Raw genomic sequence first — 16,691 nt, forward strand, 5'->3', positions numbered from 1 at the left:
GCAGGAAGGCTCTCAAGAGCATCCTTTCTCACAGGAGTTCAGCTCACTGCAGTCCGCAGGAGCCTGACAGTTAAGCTCTCAGAAAGGGGTAAGATGGCAGAGGGAGAGTAATCACTACAAAAAGCTGGGGAGGAAATTGGGGAAGTCCTCACAATTCCCCCACCAAGAACTACCCCACTAAAAGATTGGTACAAGGGCTAACCCAGCCCTGCTTCAGATGCCAAACCTACTAAGGTCCTTGCCTTCCAATGGTTCTCTTGGGGATGGCGGCGGCGGCAGAGTTGCACTTCAGCACTGCTTTCTCCCCAACTCCTGTCATCACTCAATGAGGGCCTGGCAAAGACCACCAGGCTCATCTGCCTTGAGTTTTCAGAAGGATGAAAGACAAATTGATTTTCACATATACCCTGCCCCACCCACACCCTCCCACTTACACATTACCTGCTCCTTCCAACCCCACCTCCCGCCCTACAATAATAATGCTAGTCATCGTCATGTGTCCTAGGGCACAAACTCACCCCCTATTGCCATGGGGTAATGAACTTTCACAGATAAGGCAGTTCATGTGTGAGAGTTATTCCACAGACAAAATTATTAACCCCATGTCTCCAGGCCTAATAAAGGGCACTGAAACATAATGGCAGGTCTCCCTTTCAGACAACAGAGAGAGACAGCATGGAAGGGAAAGTCAAGGAGGCACTCCTATGGTCTGCAATGATGCTTCCCTATGCCAATCCTCTTCCCCCACTCCTTGGCAGGGGGGTGGGGGGTTGTCCATTCAAAACAGGTTCCCTAAAGCAGATCTTTGACAACTAAAAATGCCACCTCCTTCCCAGCCTCCTCCACCTCTGCTGTGTCCTGGATACAAAATCCTGACCCCCAGAAAGGTCCAGTAAGGAATTTTTGCCTCCTGGTTGAGCTGCGATCTAACCGAGACTAAGCTTGTTATTTTCCTGTGATCTCTATTACATCATCGTCTTTGTCCTCATCATCGTTGGAGCTGCAGCCCACCTCAGAGACCTCATGGGTGTCAAACGGAGGCACCTGTGACCGGAGGAGGCCCCCAGCTGGATATCCCGAATGGGGGGACATGAAGCCGGGGTAGGCAGATGCCATGCTCCTGGGAAGGCTGCTGGGCAAGACGGGGGCTGGAAAAGGAGCAAACATCCTGGGCTCAGGTAGGAGTGACTGCGTGAAGGGCAGCGAGTAGTTGGAAAGCATCCCCGTCATGGAGGGGTTTAACATGAAAGAGGGGACACTGGCGGTGGCTGAGGTAGCAGCAGAGGAACTGGCGGTGCCGGCTGTCAGCAGAGGGTCAGTAGTCACAGGGAACACCAGATGAGGGTCTGGTAGCAAACTGGGCAGCTGGTAATAGGAGGAGCCAGTGCCCATGTACAAGGAGTTGCCTGCTTGGGGAGCAAATGGATGGGTTAGGTTGTGGTTTAAAGGGACAGAGGGCATGGTGAACCCACTAGAGACAGGGTACCCACTTTCATATGGCTGAACTGCTGTAGGAAGTGGACGCTTCTTTTGCTGCCGGTGAGCCTGTTCCTCTGGGCCAGATGGTGAAGTTGACTTGCGTTTGTTGCCTCGTAAGTCCAGCACCGCATGGCTGTCAGTGTGCTGGCTTGTGGCTGGCAGGGCTGAAGAGGATGATGAAGCCAAACAATGGGCCCCTGCCCGCTGGTCAGTTCCACGAGCCACTAAGGGGGGCACACTGTCTTTCCGGGTGGGGTGTCCATGTGCAGCATTGGTGTTGGGAGAGTTATGTCTGGATTCTCGGGCAGCAGCAGCCTCTGCATACTGTTGCAGTTCACTGATGATCTCAGGACTGTCAGGGGAGATGGGTCGAGTGAGCTCCTCTGAATTGGGAAGCTTGGGTGAGGAGGCGTTGTGCCTCCCGTTGCTTGTGGATTCAAGAGATGGACCCTGGGATCCTGCAAATGAGAAGTTACAATAGGTAAGTCTGAGGCAGCAGCCTAACTGAGTCAGCAGTGAAGCAAGGAAAAGACTGACGGTCACAGGAGAGTTTTGACATCAGATGCTTATTTTATACTACTAGGTAGCAGAGGAAATATGACGTTCAAAGCGCTATCAATTGAGCAATGCCTAGGAAAAAGAACACTGGTTTGGATCCCATGGAAAAGGTCTGCATGGGTGGGGGGTGTCACTGATTCACCACCTGTTGCTGTAACCCTTCAACTCATCCCCCCATACCAGTTCTGGGGATTCCCCAGGAGCAGGTCTTTGAGGAATCGTTTTAGGCTTAAATCGCAGGAAGAAGGCAAGGGAGTTGTACCTCTGTAAATGGAATATAGAAGGGATTCACCTCATTAACTCCTAGATGACAAACCTTTAAGGAAAATCTTCCAAAGGAGATTTTTGAGAACACAAGTCCCTCACCTGAGGCAACCATGCGACGATCCTCACTACTTTTTGGCTTGCCAGTAGTTCGGATAGCAAAGATTCGCCCATCGCTGGTCCGGATGTATGTCCCTAAAAACAGATGGGTGGAAGATGTAAAACTTCAACCATCTCTTAACTGATAACAAGGATGGCTGCAGGGAGATCATTCAGAGGGAAAATGGCAGTTACAGACTGAATGGGGAAAACACCTGCCTTATAGAGTAGGAGCCTCTTACATAAACGTTACAGATAATTACTTTCCACTGGTAAAATCTATAGAACAGGAACTTCAGCTGCATTAATCAAATTCTCAAGTGATGGTTTTAGAATGGAAATGTGCAGGCAGAGCCAAGGCTACTTCTGTTGCTGCAATGTGCTTAGCAATTTGTAAGCATTTAACAAATACCGAAGGATAATTATTATTGCAGTTTGTCCCAGAAATAATCTTCTGGCACTTCTAATCCATAAGTGTTTGTTCCTCTTAACACTTTAACCTAAATGCTAAATAAGGATTTAGGAGACCCAAGTCTGATTCCCTGCTCTGCCACAGAAGCTTGCTGTGTGATCTTGGGTCAGTCATGTTCTCACAGCCTAACTTACCTAGCAGGGTTGTGAAGAGAGGAAAATGATGCAAATTGCTTTGAGTTCCCTTTGGGGAGCAATGCCACGTATAAACTCTATGTACCCACACCCCAATGCAACCATGATGAATAATGGGGAGGGGATGGCTGAAGTTGTCTTCCTGGGGGCACAGAGAAGCTAAAGCTATGCAAGCCAGGGACATATGGCATATGCAACTAGCAGAGAGCTCTGGGAAGTGATTATCTTAAGGAGGGCAGGACAACGGCTTGTATATTGGGTAGTGTATGTCTAAATTACTGTGGGGAAGTAAAGAAGCCAAGGGGACTGCTAATCAGGGAAATGGAATGAGATACAGCTGGCACAAGTGACAGTCAGAAGTGAGCTGGGGCTGACTCAATTAAAAAAAATTCTTACTTCACAAACTAAACTCCGTTCTGTATCTCATTTATTTGCTCAGTTTCCAGTATAAAATTGTGAGGTTAACCATTAAAAGCTTCCCGACTGAAGCCAAGTTAGCTATAATCATGTATAATTAGAAAAAATTACTGATGAAGAAAGTCAACTATCAATTGTGGGCTTGACCTTGCAGAACTTGTATAAAACTTTGTTGGTCTAAAAGGTGCCACTGGATACAAACTTTGTTCTGCTGCTTCAGACCAACAAGGTTGCCTACCCGGATCTTGAATTAAAGAAGCATCTCCAAAATATCCTAACGTGAACAGAAGGCTCTATGGAAATTTTAGTGTTAAAGCTACTTAGTGCTAAATAAAGAGTCTTGCTAATATCTCTCTTTGTCTTTATCGCTACTATTTCTGCTCTCCCTCCAATTTTAAAGAATAACTGAGGAATGCATTTATGTTTTCTCAATTCAAAAGCATTACCTTTAGTCCCACGGATAATGTGAATACTTTCTCCAGCGCTGATTCTTGCTTGCACATCAGTGGAAGTATTTGTGCCTGGAATCACGATATCTGAAATGGAAAAACAGCATTTACAGAGCAGGACTCAAAGCTTTAAACTTTTTCTTGTACCTACAGCTAGAAGAGGAAACAGTATTTGATTGTACCTTTGAGGTTTGGTCGCCTGTGGAAAGGGAAAAGAAATTGAAGTGATGATTTTGGGGGGCAGGGGGAAGGTTAGCAATTGAGAAGGAATATTCAATAACCTAGACAAGTAGTAATGATAACCAGACAGAAAGTCTGATATCAGAGAATGTATCTGAAGGGTCATTTTTACTGTCGACTGGGATCAGTCTCCTACCTTTCCTCTCTTTCTCTTCTATCGCCTACAATTCTCTGGGCCAGAGATGACCCTTCTTATTCAATATAGTTGGGCTTCTTGTGCATCCCTCTGTAATTTAATAGGAGATTCCCTAGATCCCATTCTGTAGTTGTCTAAAGCACTAGCTTATTTATACAATTAAAGCAACAATACCTTTGTTTGCAAGAGGCAAGGCAAGCTCTCTTGACGGTAAGCCAGGTGATAGCTACTCTGTACCTTATGATGTCACTGCTTTTAAATTCCTTGTTACTCTAGTTATGTGACTAACCAGAGTAGCAAAGAATTAAAACACATTAAAGAGCCTCTTACAAGAACGTCCAGTTTATATTCCCCACTGGCTTTGCCTTTGGGGTCAAAGAACTGTTGGAAAGCAAGATTTCACCACCTAATACCTCGCTTTCACTGACACTGAATGCAACAAAAAATGCCTATGGTGGCTGATTACATGACAGTCATATCATGATAAACATGGTAAAGTTAATAATTTTTTTTTAAAAAAAAAATGCTGACAGAGTCAAGGGATGCAGCCCTGAATACAATTAGGCTGCTTAAATTCCCACTGTGGTCAATGGAAATTAAGCAGCCTAACTATGTATAAGAAATCAAAGGAAGCCAGGTTCAGAGTGGTTTTATACATTACAGTAATAAGCAAAGTTTGACACTATTTCCCATCTAGGAAAAGCCATTTGTTTCCTCCTCATCTGCAAACATGAGTCTCAATAAGTGGAAAAGAAAGTGGTTGTATAAGATCTTTGACTGCCGAATATAAAGTTTTAGAAGGCAGCTGGAGAAGAGGAGGCAGCATGGAAAAGGCAAAGCAGCAGCTTAGTAATATTGTAGTAGCAGGCCTTATTACATCTAAAAATCACAAGACTGCTTACTTGGGTCACAGGACACACCTCTTATTCAAGGCAGTTTACATCATTATGCTTTCCCCGACAAGTCAGATTTTCACAGCTCTGCTTTCTCACATCAGATTGAAAGCTCTTTGAGCAGGAATTGTACCGTCTCCGTGTTCTGCATTAGCACATGGCAAGAGCTTATTAAACGCAAGTGGCAGATGTTGCAGCTGCTCTTGGCTAGCCAGCAGTAAAGCCATGTAGCGCTTTCCTGACCCTTATGAAGAAACTGACCTGTTGTGGTGACAATCTTCTGCACGAGGACACCAGCTCGCTGCAGGTAGTTGATGGGGAAGTTGATACCGGGATTGGAAACAGAAGCCGAGCCCATACTGCCCAAGGGGACATGGCGAGGCATCATAGGAATGGGGGTGGACTGAACAGGACGCACACTTGCCACTGGCCTGTCCTCACCTTTGAGGCTTGGTCGCCTGTGGAAAGGGAAAAGAAACTGAAGGGCTGATATTGAGCAGAATCACACAAGTGAAGGGAACCCGGAGACCATCCTGAACAGCTTCCCAATATGAAGCAGGACCTCTCTGCTCCAGCCACATAGTCCCTACACCTCCCAGACTACAGGGTTCCACAAGCAACGGGCAGGGGCTTCTCAGAAAGGTACCTACCAAGCAAATAACCCAGACAATTTAAGTAAGCCCTTCATGCTATATGCTATAGATAAATTGTCTGCCAGAAAGAACAGATGATGGGAAAATATTCAATTGGGCAAGCATAAAAGCCCGACGGTGTTGAGAATTAGTAAGATTTCGCATGTAAGCGACTCCTTGCCTATTGTACTGTATAAGTGACTTTGTCCATGGGTCGCAAAGAGTCAGACTCGACTGTGCGACTGAACAACAACAAAAAATATCTAGGAAAAGGCAATGAGTATTTGATTAATTCTGTTTTTAGTATTTTTTTTCTTAGTGACATTGTCTTAATTGCTTCCTTCATTTTAGATCCAGTTTGTATTTTTATTTATTATTTTATTATGTCATTAAAGGTCTTGAACTTGAAACTTGAGATAAATTGTTTTAGATGGTAAAAGAACCTGAGGAACAAATCGTAGAGCAGAGTGGTTCTTCATTGCAACCTACAAGCTATACAAACACAAAACAATCAATAATTAACACCCACAAAGATCCCAACATTCATCCAGATCCAAAACCATGAATTAAAATTTTAAAACCTTAACATTTATACATGGGACATTAGTTCAGCATGTATTTTCATAGCAGAAAACAAAAACTTGGCAACAGAGACTGTAATTCTTTGGTTGACTCCTGTCAATAACATTTTAAGCTTCCTCTGATCTGTGGACTGTTTTTATCACCCAGTACTGGTTCCAGAAAATCTAGATGTGTACACTGTAAAATCGACAGTGTAATAACACAAATAATAGATTTTCATTGCACCGTTTCTGGGGAGATTTTGTAACAAAGTATATACAAAACAGAAATGCTCAATTTCTTCAGAGTTCATTTACAAGAAATCAGGATTTGTAAAAAGTACTCTGAAAATCTCAATAGGCAATTCACACTGCTATGTATTGTACTTGTTTAGGCCTACACAAAGTGCTCAATACTCTGAAGGCTAGTTCAAAGATGAAAAGTGGACTCCTCACAGCAAACCCTGGCCACCTAACCATCCTTCACTTGACTTTCTCTTGCCTGCCATTATTTACAATGGCTAAGAAGTTGCAACATCCTCCTTCTTCCTGTTTTTAAAACTGGTGTGTGGGGGGGGGGCAGATTCTAAGATGGGAGAAAAAACAGGAGATCAAGACTAGCCATTCCTTCATAGACAGGAGTCACTAGCAGAAGAGAAAGAAACCAAGTACCCACCAGTTCCTCTGACTGAAGGCAGGTATGCTTGTCAGGCTCTGGTCACTGGCTGGGTAATACTGAGCATACGATGGACGGGTGTAAGGGACGGATGCACGTTTCTCTTCCTCATAGCTCTTCTTGGCTGCTTTCTTCTCTGCCTTGGTGAGCTTGTGCTCCTTCCGATCAATCAACAATGACTCATGTTGAAAAGGCTCCTGTGACCAGAGCACAAGGAGTTATCATTTTAAAACATACTTCTTTAACAAAAATACCAAAGAAAGCAAGAAGTAAAAAACAGACTGCAACAATCCTTTATAGGATACCTGTCAGTAACCAATCAATGTTTATATAAAACTTTGGGAAGGTTTAGGCACTAATTTAAATGATCGGTATTTAATATTTGCCCTCCCTGAGAGCATCAGGACTGTCTGGTGATTACCACCAAAGTTTCTAGATGCTTGCCTGTTGGGAACCAGTGAAGACACAAAAAGATGTTGAGCTCTGCCTGTATTATAGCTCTCAAACCTTAGGTGACTGGGTAGCTTGCGCTACAATGTAAGCACTTCCTAAAGGTGCTTTAGAAATTGCAAGATAAACATGGGGACCAGTGGGAAAGTACATGTACTCATACTAAGAAAAGGGGAGGAAAACTAGGGGAAAGAAAGAAAGCAGAAGAATGAACTTCAGTAATACTGATGGAGAAGTTCCCAAGAGGTATTGCAGTGGCAATCAAATGGAACAGGGAGGCACAGACAGCTTCCACTTTTTTTGTGCTATTTATAGCAGGCACTATAAACCCAGATATAATTTATGTTCTTAGATTTGTTTTATAGTTAGCTTCCAAAGATAATTGCAATAGGGTTCTTCCAAAGATAATTGCAATAGGGTTCTCTCTCCCCTCCACACCCCTTTACCTTGGTGATGAGATGAGGGTACTTGATACAGGCCAGCTGTAAAACAGATTCTTTAATCTTGCTGGGATTGAATGAAAGCTGAGCAGGTTCCATCTCCTCTTCCACAAAGTGCAGCAAATTCTCCACCTCCCTCCGGGTGAAGTTCAACACCGGATTCAAGTCATCTACAACCCGATCTAGAAAAGCAGAACACACACTTGCTTTTTTTAAATTAAAGAAGCATCAAAATGCTGCTCCTGATTTATCTACACTTGCTGTATTTCCAATGTGTTATTTCCAAATGCCTGCCCATGTGTAACAACAAAAAACAAAAGTGAGAACTGGACTCCAAAGCTCAGAAACCAACGCAGAGCTAATGGAGAGGCATGGAAGGTTTAGCCTACCTGACATCCCCTGCTTAGAGATCTGGCGATCATAGATTTTCTTCTCCAAAGTATAATCAGAAACCAATCGATAGATATGGCAGGGCTTCCTTTGTCCGTAGCGATAAACCCGACACACTGCCTGAGCATCATGGCATGGATTCCAAGAAGCATCAAATACTACTACTCTGTTTGCACCAATCAAATTCACGCCCAAACATCCAGCTCTTAAAAAAAAAAAAAAGATTATTATAAAAGTTAACCATGGCCTTATCTTTCATCTGTTCTGCTGCATCAGTGACTCTTCTATTGTTTGAAGGATGCTGTTTCTGCTCACTCCCCAGTGTAAACTCAAAAAAATAATAACTTCTGAAGACAACAAGCGCTGAAAAGTTGTGCTTCTAAAAACTACCCCAACACACACACACGTCAAGCACATACCCCATTCCATTTTCTTATAATGAGGTCAGCTCACCTTGTGGAAAGAAGAAAGAGACATACAGATGTGTTGCTGGGATCATTGAATTGGTTAATCAATCTCTCTCTCTCAGAGGCTGAAGTACTGCCATCCAGTCCTGAAAAAGGGGGAAAGCAGATGAACTATTAATGATACGTTCAAACTATTCAACAAAATAAAATTATTAATCTCCACATTAATTTTAAAAACTGTGTACTTGGTAAGAAAATGCCAGTTACGTCTGTTGAAACTGAAGAGACATTTTCCAAATACTTCAAAGCATCAGCCTGAAAATGGTGAAGAAACGAAACCATGGACATGCCCACAGGAAACCAGAGAGGATTATGGAGAAACTGCAGAAAATTGATACACTTAGGGAAGGTGATGATTTTGATAAGGTTTTGATAGTATACAAAAGCAACTAGTGATGCTTTTGGTAAGGTGCCCCATAATATTTTTGTTGACAAATCGGTAAAATCGGGTTTGAATCCTATTACTGTTAGGTGGATCTGCAACTGGTTGACAGATCACATCCAAAATGTGCTTGTGAATGGTTCCTCATCCTCTTGGAAAGGAGTGACAAGTGGAGTGCCTCAAGGATCTATCCTGGGACCTGTTTCGTTCAACATCATAAATGATTTGGATGAAGGAATAGAGGGAATGCTTATTAAGTTTGCAGATGTTACTAAATTGGGAAGGGTTGCAAATACAGTAGAAGACAGTCAGGATATAGGATGATCTTGACAGGCTGGAAAACTGAGCTAAAACCAATAAAATGATTTTTAACAGGGATAAATGTAAATTAGGTAGGAAAAATTAGGTAGGAAAAATCAAATGCATAATTATAGGTTGGGGGAGACATGTCTTGGCAGTAGTTTTGCTAAAATGATCTAGGGGTCTTAGTGGACCCTACACTGAAAATGATTCAGCCGTGTAATGCAGTGGCTAAAAAGGCAAATGCGATTTTGGGCTGTATCAACAGAAGTATAGTGTTCAGATTGCACAAAGTGATGGCATCACTTTACTCTGTTCTGGTTAGACCTCACCTAGAGCATTGTTTTCAGTTTTGGGCACCACTATTTAAGAAGAATATAGACATGCTAGAATGTGTCCAGAGGAAGGCAATGAAGATGGTGAGGGGTCTGGAGACCAATACCTATGAGGAAAGGTTGAAGGAGCTGGTTATGTTTAGCCTGGAGAGAAAATGACAGAAAAGTGATATGATTACCATCTTCAAATACTTGAAGGGCTGTCATACAGAGGATGGTGCAGAGTTGTTTTCTATTGCCCCAGAAGGTTGGACCCGAACCAACAGGATGCAATTAAATAAAAAAAACAATTCAGCTAAACATTATGAAGAACTTCCTGACAGAGCAGTTCCTCAATGGAAAAGGCTTCCTTGCAAGGTGGTGAGCTTGCCTTCTTTGGAGAAGTTTAAACAGAGGCTAGATGGCCATTTGACAGCAATGCTGATTCTGTGAACTTAGGCAGATCATGATAAGGAGGGTAGGGGGAGGAATCTGCAAATTTTCTGCATTGTGCAGGGGGTTGGACTAGATGACCCTGGAGGTCCTTTCCAATTCTATGAAGGACATGCTGTACTTACTGTAATAATTCACATTTCGAACCCAGTTATGGACTCCATGTGCATCCACACCTGGGGGGGAAGGCACTGGTCTCTTTGCCAAGAAATCCTCAATGACAGACAATGTGGAGAGGCTCTGGCTGCAAAGACAAATTGTCAACTCAGATGGCCATGAGAAAATCAAAACTTAAAGTTAGGCTTTGCTCACACTTTACTACACAAGAGTTTCTATTTCACACAAATGAATGGGTGTCTCAACTGCACCATATTTATGAGGCACTAGAAGGAATTGGAGTAGATAAGCTATTCAACAATGGCTCTGTCTAAAGGGGGAAATGGGTCAAATTCTAAGGCTCTCTTCCATTAAGTGTGGATTCTCCTGTTTATAGGAGACTCTTTCATGAATGGACAGTCCTCCTCTTTCAGAAGGAGTCCTTCAGATAACAGAACATTCCTCACTAAGTGGAAGGGAACCCAAGGATTCAGCCCATTAGTTACCATCAGGGCTTTTATTCTACCGGAGCCCACAGAAGTGGAGCTCTGCCTGGGTTGGCCACCATGCAGCAGCCACATGTTCCCAGGCCAGGCTGTGTGGCCCAATATGCAAATGAGCTCCTGCTGAGCTTATTCTACCAAAAATATGATTTTAAAGGATAGCAGAAGGAGGAGAAAATGATTGTCACATTACCAACTAAGGATTGGCTAGGACACAATGCATTTTCACTACAGTTCCAGAGTAAATTTTAATTTCTTAGTGGCCAAAGCCCATGAAATAGTGTCCAACAAAAACAAAAACATAAAAAACATAACAGAATCCCTATCTAAATATCTAGATTCTAATTTCAGAGGGTAGCCATGTTGGTCTGCAGTAGAACAGCTAGATTTGAGTCCTGTACCGCCTTAGAGACCAACAAGATTTTTGAGGTACAAGCTGTCAAGAGTCAATGCTGTCTTTGTCAGATCTGAAGGAGGATATCTTTTGATGTTTAAAAGCTCACACCCTGGAAAATCTTGTTGGTCTCTAAGGTCTACTGGATGTAAATCTAAACTAATTCAAATGCCAACATTATAGAGGAAGAGTAAGTGCCTTCTAGAAGGCATTTACCAGTTAGCCAAAGGTGAAGAAAGAGGTGGCCACATGGTCTTCCCTGAGTAAATAATTTCACAGATGGTGTGCCCCAACTGAGAAAGGTGGCAGATCTTCAAACCACCCAATATACTTTGGAAACCAGGTGTATTCCCTAGGGATGGGCACATACCAAAAAAAGGTGGTTCGATTCAGGGTTTGGGGCTGTGCCCACATTGTATAGGTTCACTGAAACCAAACCAGTCCAGCAAGTTCAGTTGGGTGGAGGAAATGGGGGGGGGAGGAAATCACCCGGGAAAGGGATTTCTTTCCCCCTTTCTCCTGGCCACAGCTCCCCCTTTCTCCTGGCAGATGCAGCTCAGCTGTTAGGCTGAAATGGCTGGCAGCCATTTAACCCTTCTGTTTTGCTCTCTTATGCTTTGGGGGTGGGTGGGGAGCAAAACCAAAGAATTAAATGGCTGCCAGCCATTTCAACCACACAGCTGAGTAGTGGACCCTGCCACTCAGCTGTTAGGTTTAAATGGCTGGCACCTGACAGCTGAACCAAACTGGCCAAGTCTGGTAAATGTTCGGGGAATGTGCATTCCTTGAACATTGGCTCCTGAGCTCTGAACTGGCCAAAGTTTGGCCTGAATTTTTGCTAATGAGCTGATTTGTACCCAACCCTAATATTTCCAATATTATCTTTAGACAATCTTGGAACATGGGAAGGAAATGGTAGTAGTTTGGATAACTGGGATCTAAGTTATTTAGGGTTTTAAAAATAAAACTAGCAACCAGTGCAGACCTTTAAGAACAAGGAGTAATATGGTCCCTCTGGCCAGTCCCAGCTAGAGCCTGGCTCCTGAACGCTGGGTTTACAGTAGTTTCTCAACACTCTGGAAGAGTATCTTTGAAAATATTTATTAATTTACTTCATTTATACTCCATCTTTCTTCTGAAAGGAGATCTCTTCCATTTTAACTCCATAACAACTTTGTGAGGTAGATTTAGCCAAGCGAATGTCACTGACTCAAGGCTATCCAGAAAGCTTCCATGGCAGCCTGGGGATTCAAACCTGGGCCTTCCAGATCCTAGTCTGACACTCTAACTACTCCAGCCCACTAAATCTAACTAATCCATCTCACTAGAAGAGAGCACCCAGCATGGTTTAAATCACAGCAACATAAAAACAGCAAACAGCAATACTGCCTGTTACCTGAAGACCAATATTTTGTCTCCAAGTTTCACACTTTCCTCCACAAGATGAAACAGCAACACCATCTTTGGCGAGTTCTGCAAGACTCCTGTCTGGTAGTCACAAAGGATATCCTTAGCCTGTAGATGAACACAATACTCAGTACCTAAGGAAAGGCTGTTGCTGTGTCACAAGTGATCACTTAATTCTATACTATTTTAGTGAGATGTATCTAGTACTTCATAATTTCCCAGTGTTCTCTATGCTTCCACTCAAGAATTTCTTATTTTACTCAAACTTCCTCAGATACAGAATATTGGGCAATACTGGGCAATTCACTCAATATTATACTCCAAGTGACTTTCACCCAGAAACCAAGTTTCCACACAAAATTATGACATGAGCATTAAGTCTTTCAAAAATCAGGATAGCAACAAACTCATAATTTCCCTCTTGAGAAGCATTTTACCATATGTCCTGTGTTTCATACTTGAGGATTATTAGCATAAGGCACCTCAACTATAATGGCAATTGACAGGGAAACACAGGGAGTTCAAATTTCTTGGTAGTGCTTTATAGACAAATTCAATCACTGTTCTCAGACATAATTCACTTTTCAGTACTGTGAGTTGTTGCTCTTGGCTCATTATCTGCATGTTCATCTTACACAGACTATACTTCAGCCAATTTGCTTAAAGTTCTGAATGCCAGTCACACTCTGAGAAAAGCAGAGAAACCATTTTCCGCTTATCTACTCAAAATGACTTTAAATGCATATAGAGCACTAACAGCCACTGAGAGTCACAGATTGTCCTTGATCATAACAAAGAGGACAGCAGGACAGGAGGCTCCTTATGACAAGAAAACGATTAAGGATAATACCAGTGCTATGTCAGATTGTTTCACATATGAACATTTTTCTTACCTGTAGAAAATCATACAAATTGTCACAAATTATGTTAGGGTCTCGTGTTTATTCTACTGCAATTAAAATTACTGCGCTCCATAAACCTTTTCAGAACTAACTCATGTGCCTGATTTCACATGCAACAGTGTACAAATTTCCTACAGACATCTTCACGGGGAATGGCATGCATTAGGGGGACATGCTCAGTTTATCAACAGCCATAACAATGCACAGGAAACCTTTAAGAAATTTTTGTAGTGTTAGGTTGAGAAGTCTTCCTTTTCACTGGAAGAAAGAACTGGAAACAACCTCATTTGGAACTGTGACTTTCATACTCACCCATTCATAAGTGACAACTTGATTGGCCCTCTCCTGAAAGGGATTGAAGCCAATACCCTGAATGTATTTGCTGTTGGTAGCCTCTCCAATTGGTGGTGCCAAAGCATTGCTCTCAGATTTCCCTTTCACTCCCTGTGACTGGCAGCGTGAATTGGTACCAGCTGTGCCAAGGTCATCTACATCTAGATCCTGTTCATTTGCCAAATTTTCTTTCTGCAGTGCTTCATATAATACATCAGGGTGATTCCAGATCTGAAAGAAAGAGGCATAATTTTGTAAGTAGTTCAAAACATTTAACTTGTCACTTTGCAACAAAATACTTCAGAAATCCAGTTATCAAACAATAATTCTTAGGGAGTAACCTGGAAGAGATAAACTATTCCATTTGTTTATAGTTATAGGCTACAAAATTGGGGGGAGGGAGGAGAACTGAGTACAGGATAAAAGCAATTTCAGCACAAACTATATATGGATCAATGTCCTCAAGGGACTTGCAATGTAGTTATTCTATCCACAAGGAGGAGAATAAAGGAAGGCATTCCAAAAAATAAAATTAAAAGCCTTTGATCTGGAAAAAAAATTATTTCATTACTTCCTAAGCAGCTTTTATCTTCAAGTCTTCAAAGCACTGTAGTAAAAATACTCAGATTCAAATAAATCACAAACAGAAGCACTGTAACATAAAACTAGCAGCATTCACAAAAAATGTAATACTAACCAGCAGGAACTTAGTCTTGCAGAGTTTGCTTGTCGTCATCATTGTTGATATTAAAAGCAAAAAAAAAAAAAACAGTATTCCAGATACAAAAGGAAAATGGCAGGGCATGAAAACTGTGACACAAATCCTCACATAATCCCTACTTATGGGATTCCTGCTTTTGCCACATAGTCTGCACAGGACCATCACCCCCTTTCTCTGTTTATACACACCTTACAACAAACACAGAAAGCCTTAAGAGGGTTCAGCCCCAGCCAGCCACTGTTGCCTGCATCTCGAAACCGGTTCATGAATTCAGTGTAAAGAGCCCGCTGGATCTTTGACAACCGCACTAAGATTACATGTTCTTCCTTATAGGGAAGCTGAACTTTCAGCACATTGTGCCCTCGCCTAGAGAAGCAACACAGAATGGGTCAGAAGAGACACTGTTCACGCTCTGGAGTCCTTACAGTTTATTTGGGGGCAGGATCTCCATTTTCTATGCTATGGTTAACAGTTAGACAAAATCTCAACCATGACAAACACATTAACTAAAGTGGAAGTGGATTTCCTTGGCAGATTACAGCAGGACACAGGCTCTGTACATAGTAAGCCACCAATCCAAGCATAACTTCCTCAGTTTTTCAGTCTGTGATAAGAGTATATTTATACAATTCAAACTGAATTTGCCATTCTTAAATTAGCACATGTTGGTAAAAGTTTTCATGATCCTGAACAGGAAAGGCTATTAAGTATACTGCCATTCATGCTGCAAAGTAAGCTGCCCTGAGCCCGCTTTGGCGAGGAGGGCGGGATATAAATGGAATTAAATAAATAAATAAAGTTATATTCAATGATGCAAACATCAAAATGTTACCACTGAGTATGTCCCTTCATGTGTGGGACACAGCTCCTTACAAGCATTCATAAGAAATATATCCCTACTCCCAAGCAGTACAGCATAGGACAGAGCAGCTGGAGCTCATGAATGAATGGTTTGACGGGAAACCTTGAAGTACAATGGACTTCAAACTTCTGTATACATCTATGGCAAAACGTAAATTTAAAAAAATTGAGGTTAGTCTTCAAAGTAATTTATTTTCAATTTCAGAAAGTCGCCATGTTCGTATGCAAAAAATATAACTAGATTCAAATCCAGTAGAACCTTAGAAACCAATAAGATTTTCACAATATAAGCTTTCGAGAGTTAAAGCTTTCTTTATCAGACCTGACTCTCAGAAGCTTGTACTCCAAAACTCTTGTTGGTCTTTAAGTAATTTAGTTGTAACTCTGGCTCAGCGCCATCTGCGTGATGAGTGCAACTTCAATCCAACAAGCCTTATTCTTTAGCTACTTTTCAGCGGCCTGATTTGAACAGGTAAAAAAATATCCAAATTTCGATTACTCAGCCCATAGAATTTAAAAAACTTCAAAAACCTGAGATTCTGGGAAGCTAACATAGCCTCACCTTTGTACAAAGCCCTCCAGCAGGCTATGCAGGACATGACTGCGATACCTCATGAGACGAACATCCTGAGGGGTGCTATCAATACACTGCCCATTTAGAATGGGGCGCTCAAACATGTTACTGAATTCCTGCCGGGTACCAAGAAAGTCTGGCCGAACAAAGTCCACCATACACCAGTATTCAATCAAGTTGTTTTGCAGAGGATAGCCCGTCAGTACCACCCGCCGTCGAGACCGGATGTTCTTTAAGGCCTGGGAGGTGCTGGCATGGCAATTTTTTATCCGATGTCCCTCATCACAGATGACCACATCTGGACCAGGGCGGGATAAAGCCTTTTCAATTCCTGAAGGAAGAGGAAAACACATAGCAATCTGCTATTCATAAATCTTAATTTAACAGAAAGGAAAATAATAATTGTGAAAATCCTACTATGAAGTCTGAGGAAAAAGGAAACAGTTCAGAAAGAATAACTGAGTTTCAGTGATATCGATTCAAGTCTGACAAAAGGCAACAGCTCCAACTTTTTGATATGAGCCAACCAAAGAACACAGTAATACCTTGAGAAAGGGTGTGGTTGCCCAAGCCTTGAAACAAGCTGTGCTGTGTCCACACTGGACCTGGAAGATCTCAGTAACTATTGATAAGTCTCTAATATTCCATTACTGAACATAGGAATTGGGTGATGGCTGGATAACTTCAAGCATTTC

General features: G+C 42.3%; 1 protein-coding gene across 5 annotated transcripts in view; it reads right to left on the reverse strand.

The window, feature by feature from the left end:
• The window catches only part of RAD54L2 (RAD54 like 2), a 105,950-nt gene that overhangs the window by 4,547 nt on the left and 84,712 nt on the right, over positions 1-16,691 (reverse strand). For 2 of the 5 annotated variants that reach the window (XM_060239989.1, XM_060239990.1), the window contains 13 exons: positions 15,985-16,327; positions 14,750-14,927; positions 13,820-14,071; positions 12,595-12,713; positions 10,331-10,449; positions 8,743-8,842; positions 8,289-8,494; positions 7,906-8,081; positions 7,010-7,206; positions 5,403-5,599; positions 3,870-3,959; positions 2,404-2,496; positions 79-1,937 (listed from right to left, as the gene is read on the reverse strand). In XM_060239989.1, the coding sequence (XP_060095972.1) occupies positions 946-1,937; positions 2,404-2,496; positions 3,870-3,959; positions 5,403-5,599; positions 7,010-7,206; positions 7,906-8,081; positions 8,289-8,494; positions 8,743-8,842; positions 10,331-10,449; positions 12,595-12,713; positions 13,820-14,071; positions 14,750-14,927; positions 15,985-16,327 (3,062 nt within the window). In that variant the 3' untranslated portion in view covers positions 79-945. Of the gene's footprint in view, positions 1-78; positions 1,938-2,403; positions 2,497-3,869; positions 3,960-5,402; positions 5,600-7,009; positions 7,207-7,905; positions 8,082-8,288; positions 8,495-8,742; positions 8,843-10,330; positions 10,450-12,594; positions 12,714-13,819; positions 14,072-14,749; positions 14,928-15,984; positions 16,328-16,691 lie in introns of those variants that run through there. The other 3 variants (XR_009555450.1, XM_060239991.1, XM_060239992.1) reach the window with 3 other exon arrangements.

The sequence above is a fragment of the Heteronotia binoei genome, chromosome 5 (assembly GCF_032191835.1).
Source record: "Heteronotia binoei isolate CCM8104 ecotype False Entrance Well chromosome 5, APGP_CSIRO_Hbin_v1, whole genome shotgun sequence".
NCBI lineage: Eukaryota > Metazoa > Chordata > Lepidosauria > Squamata > Gekkonidae > Heteronotia > Heteronotia binoei.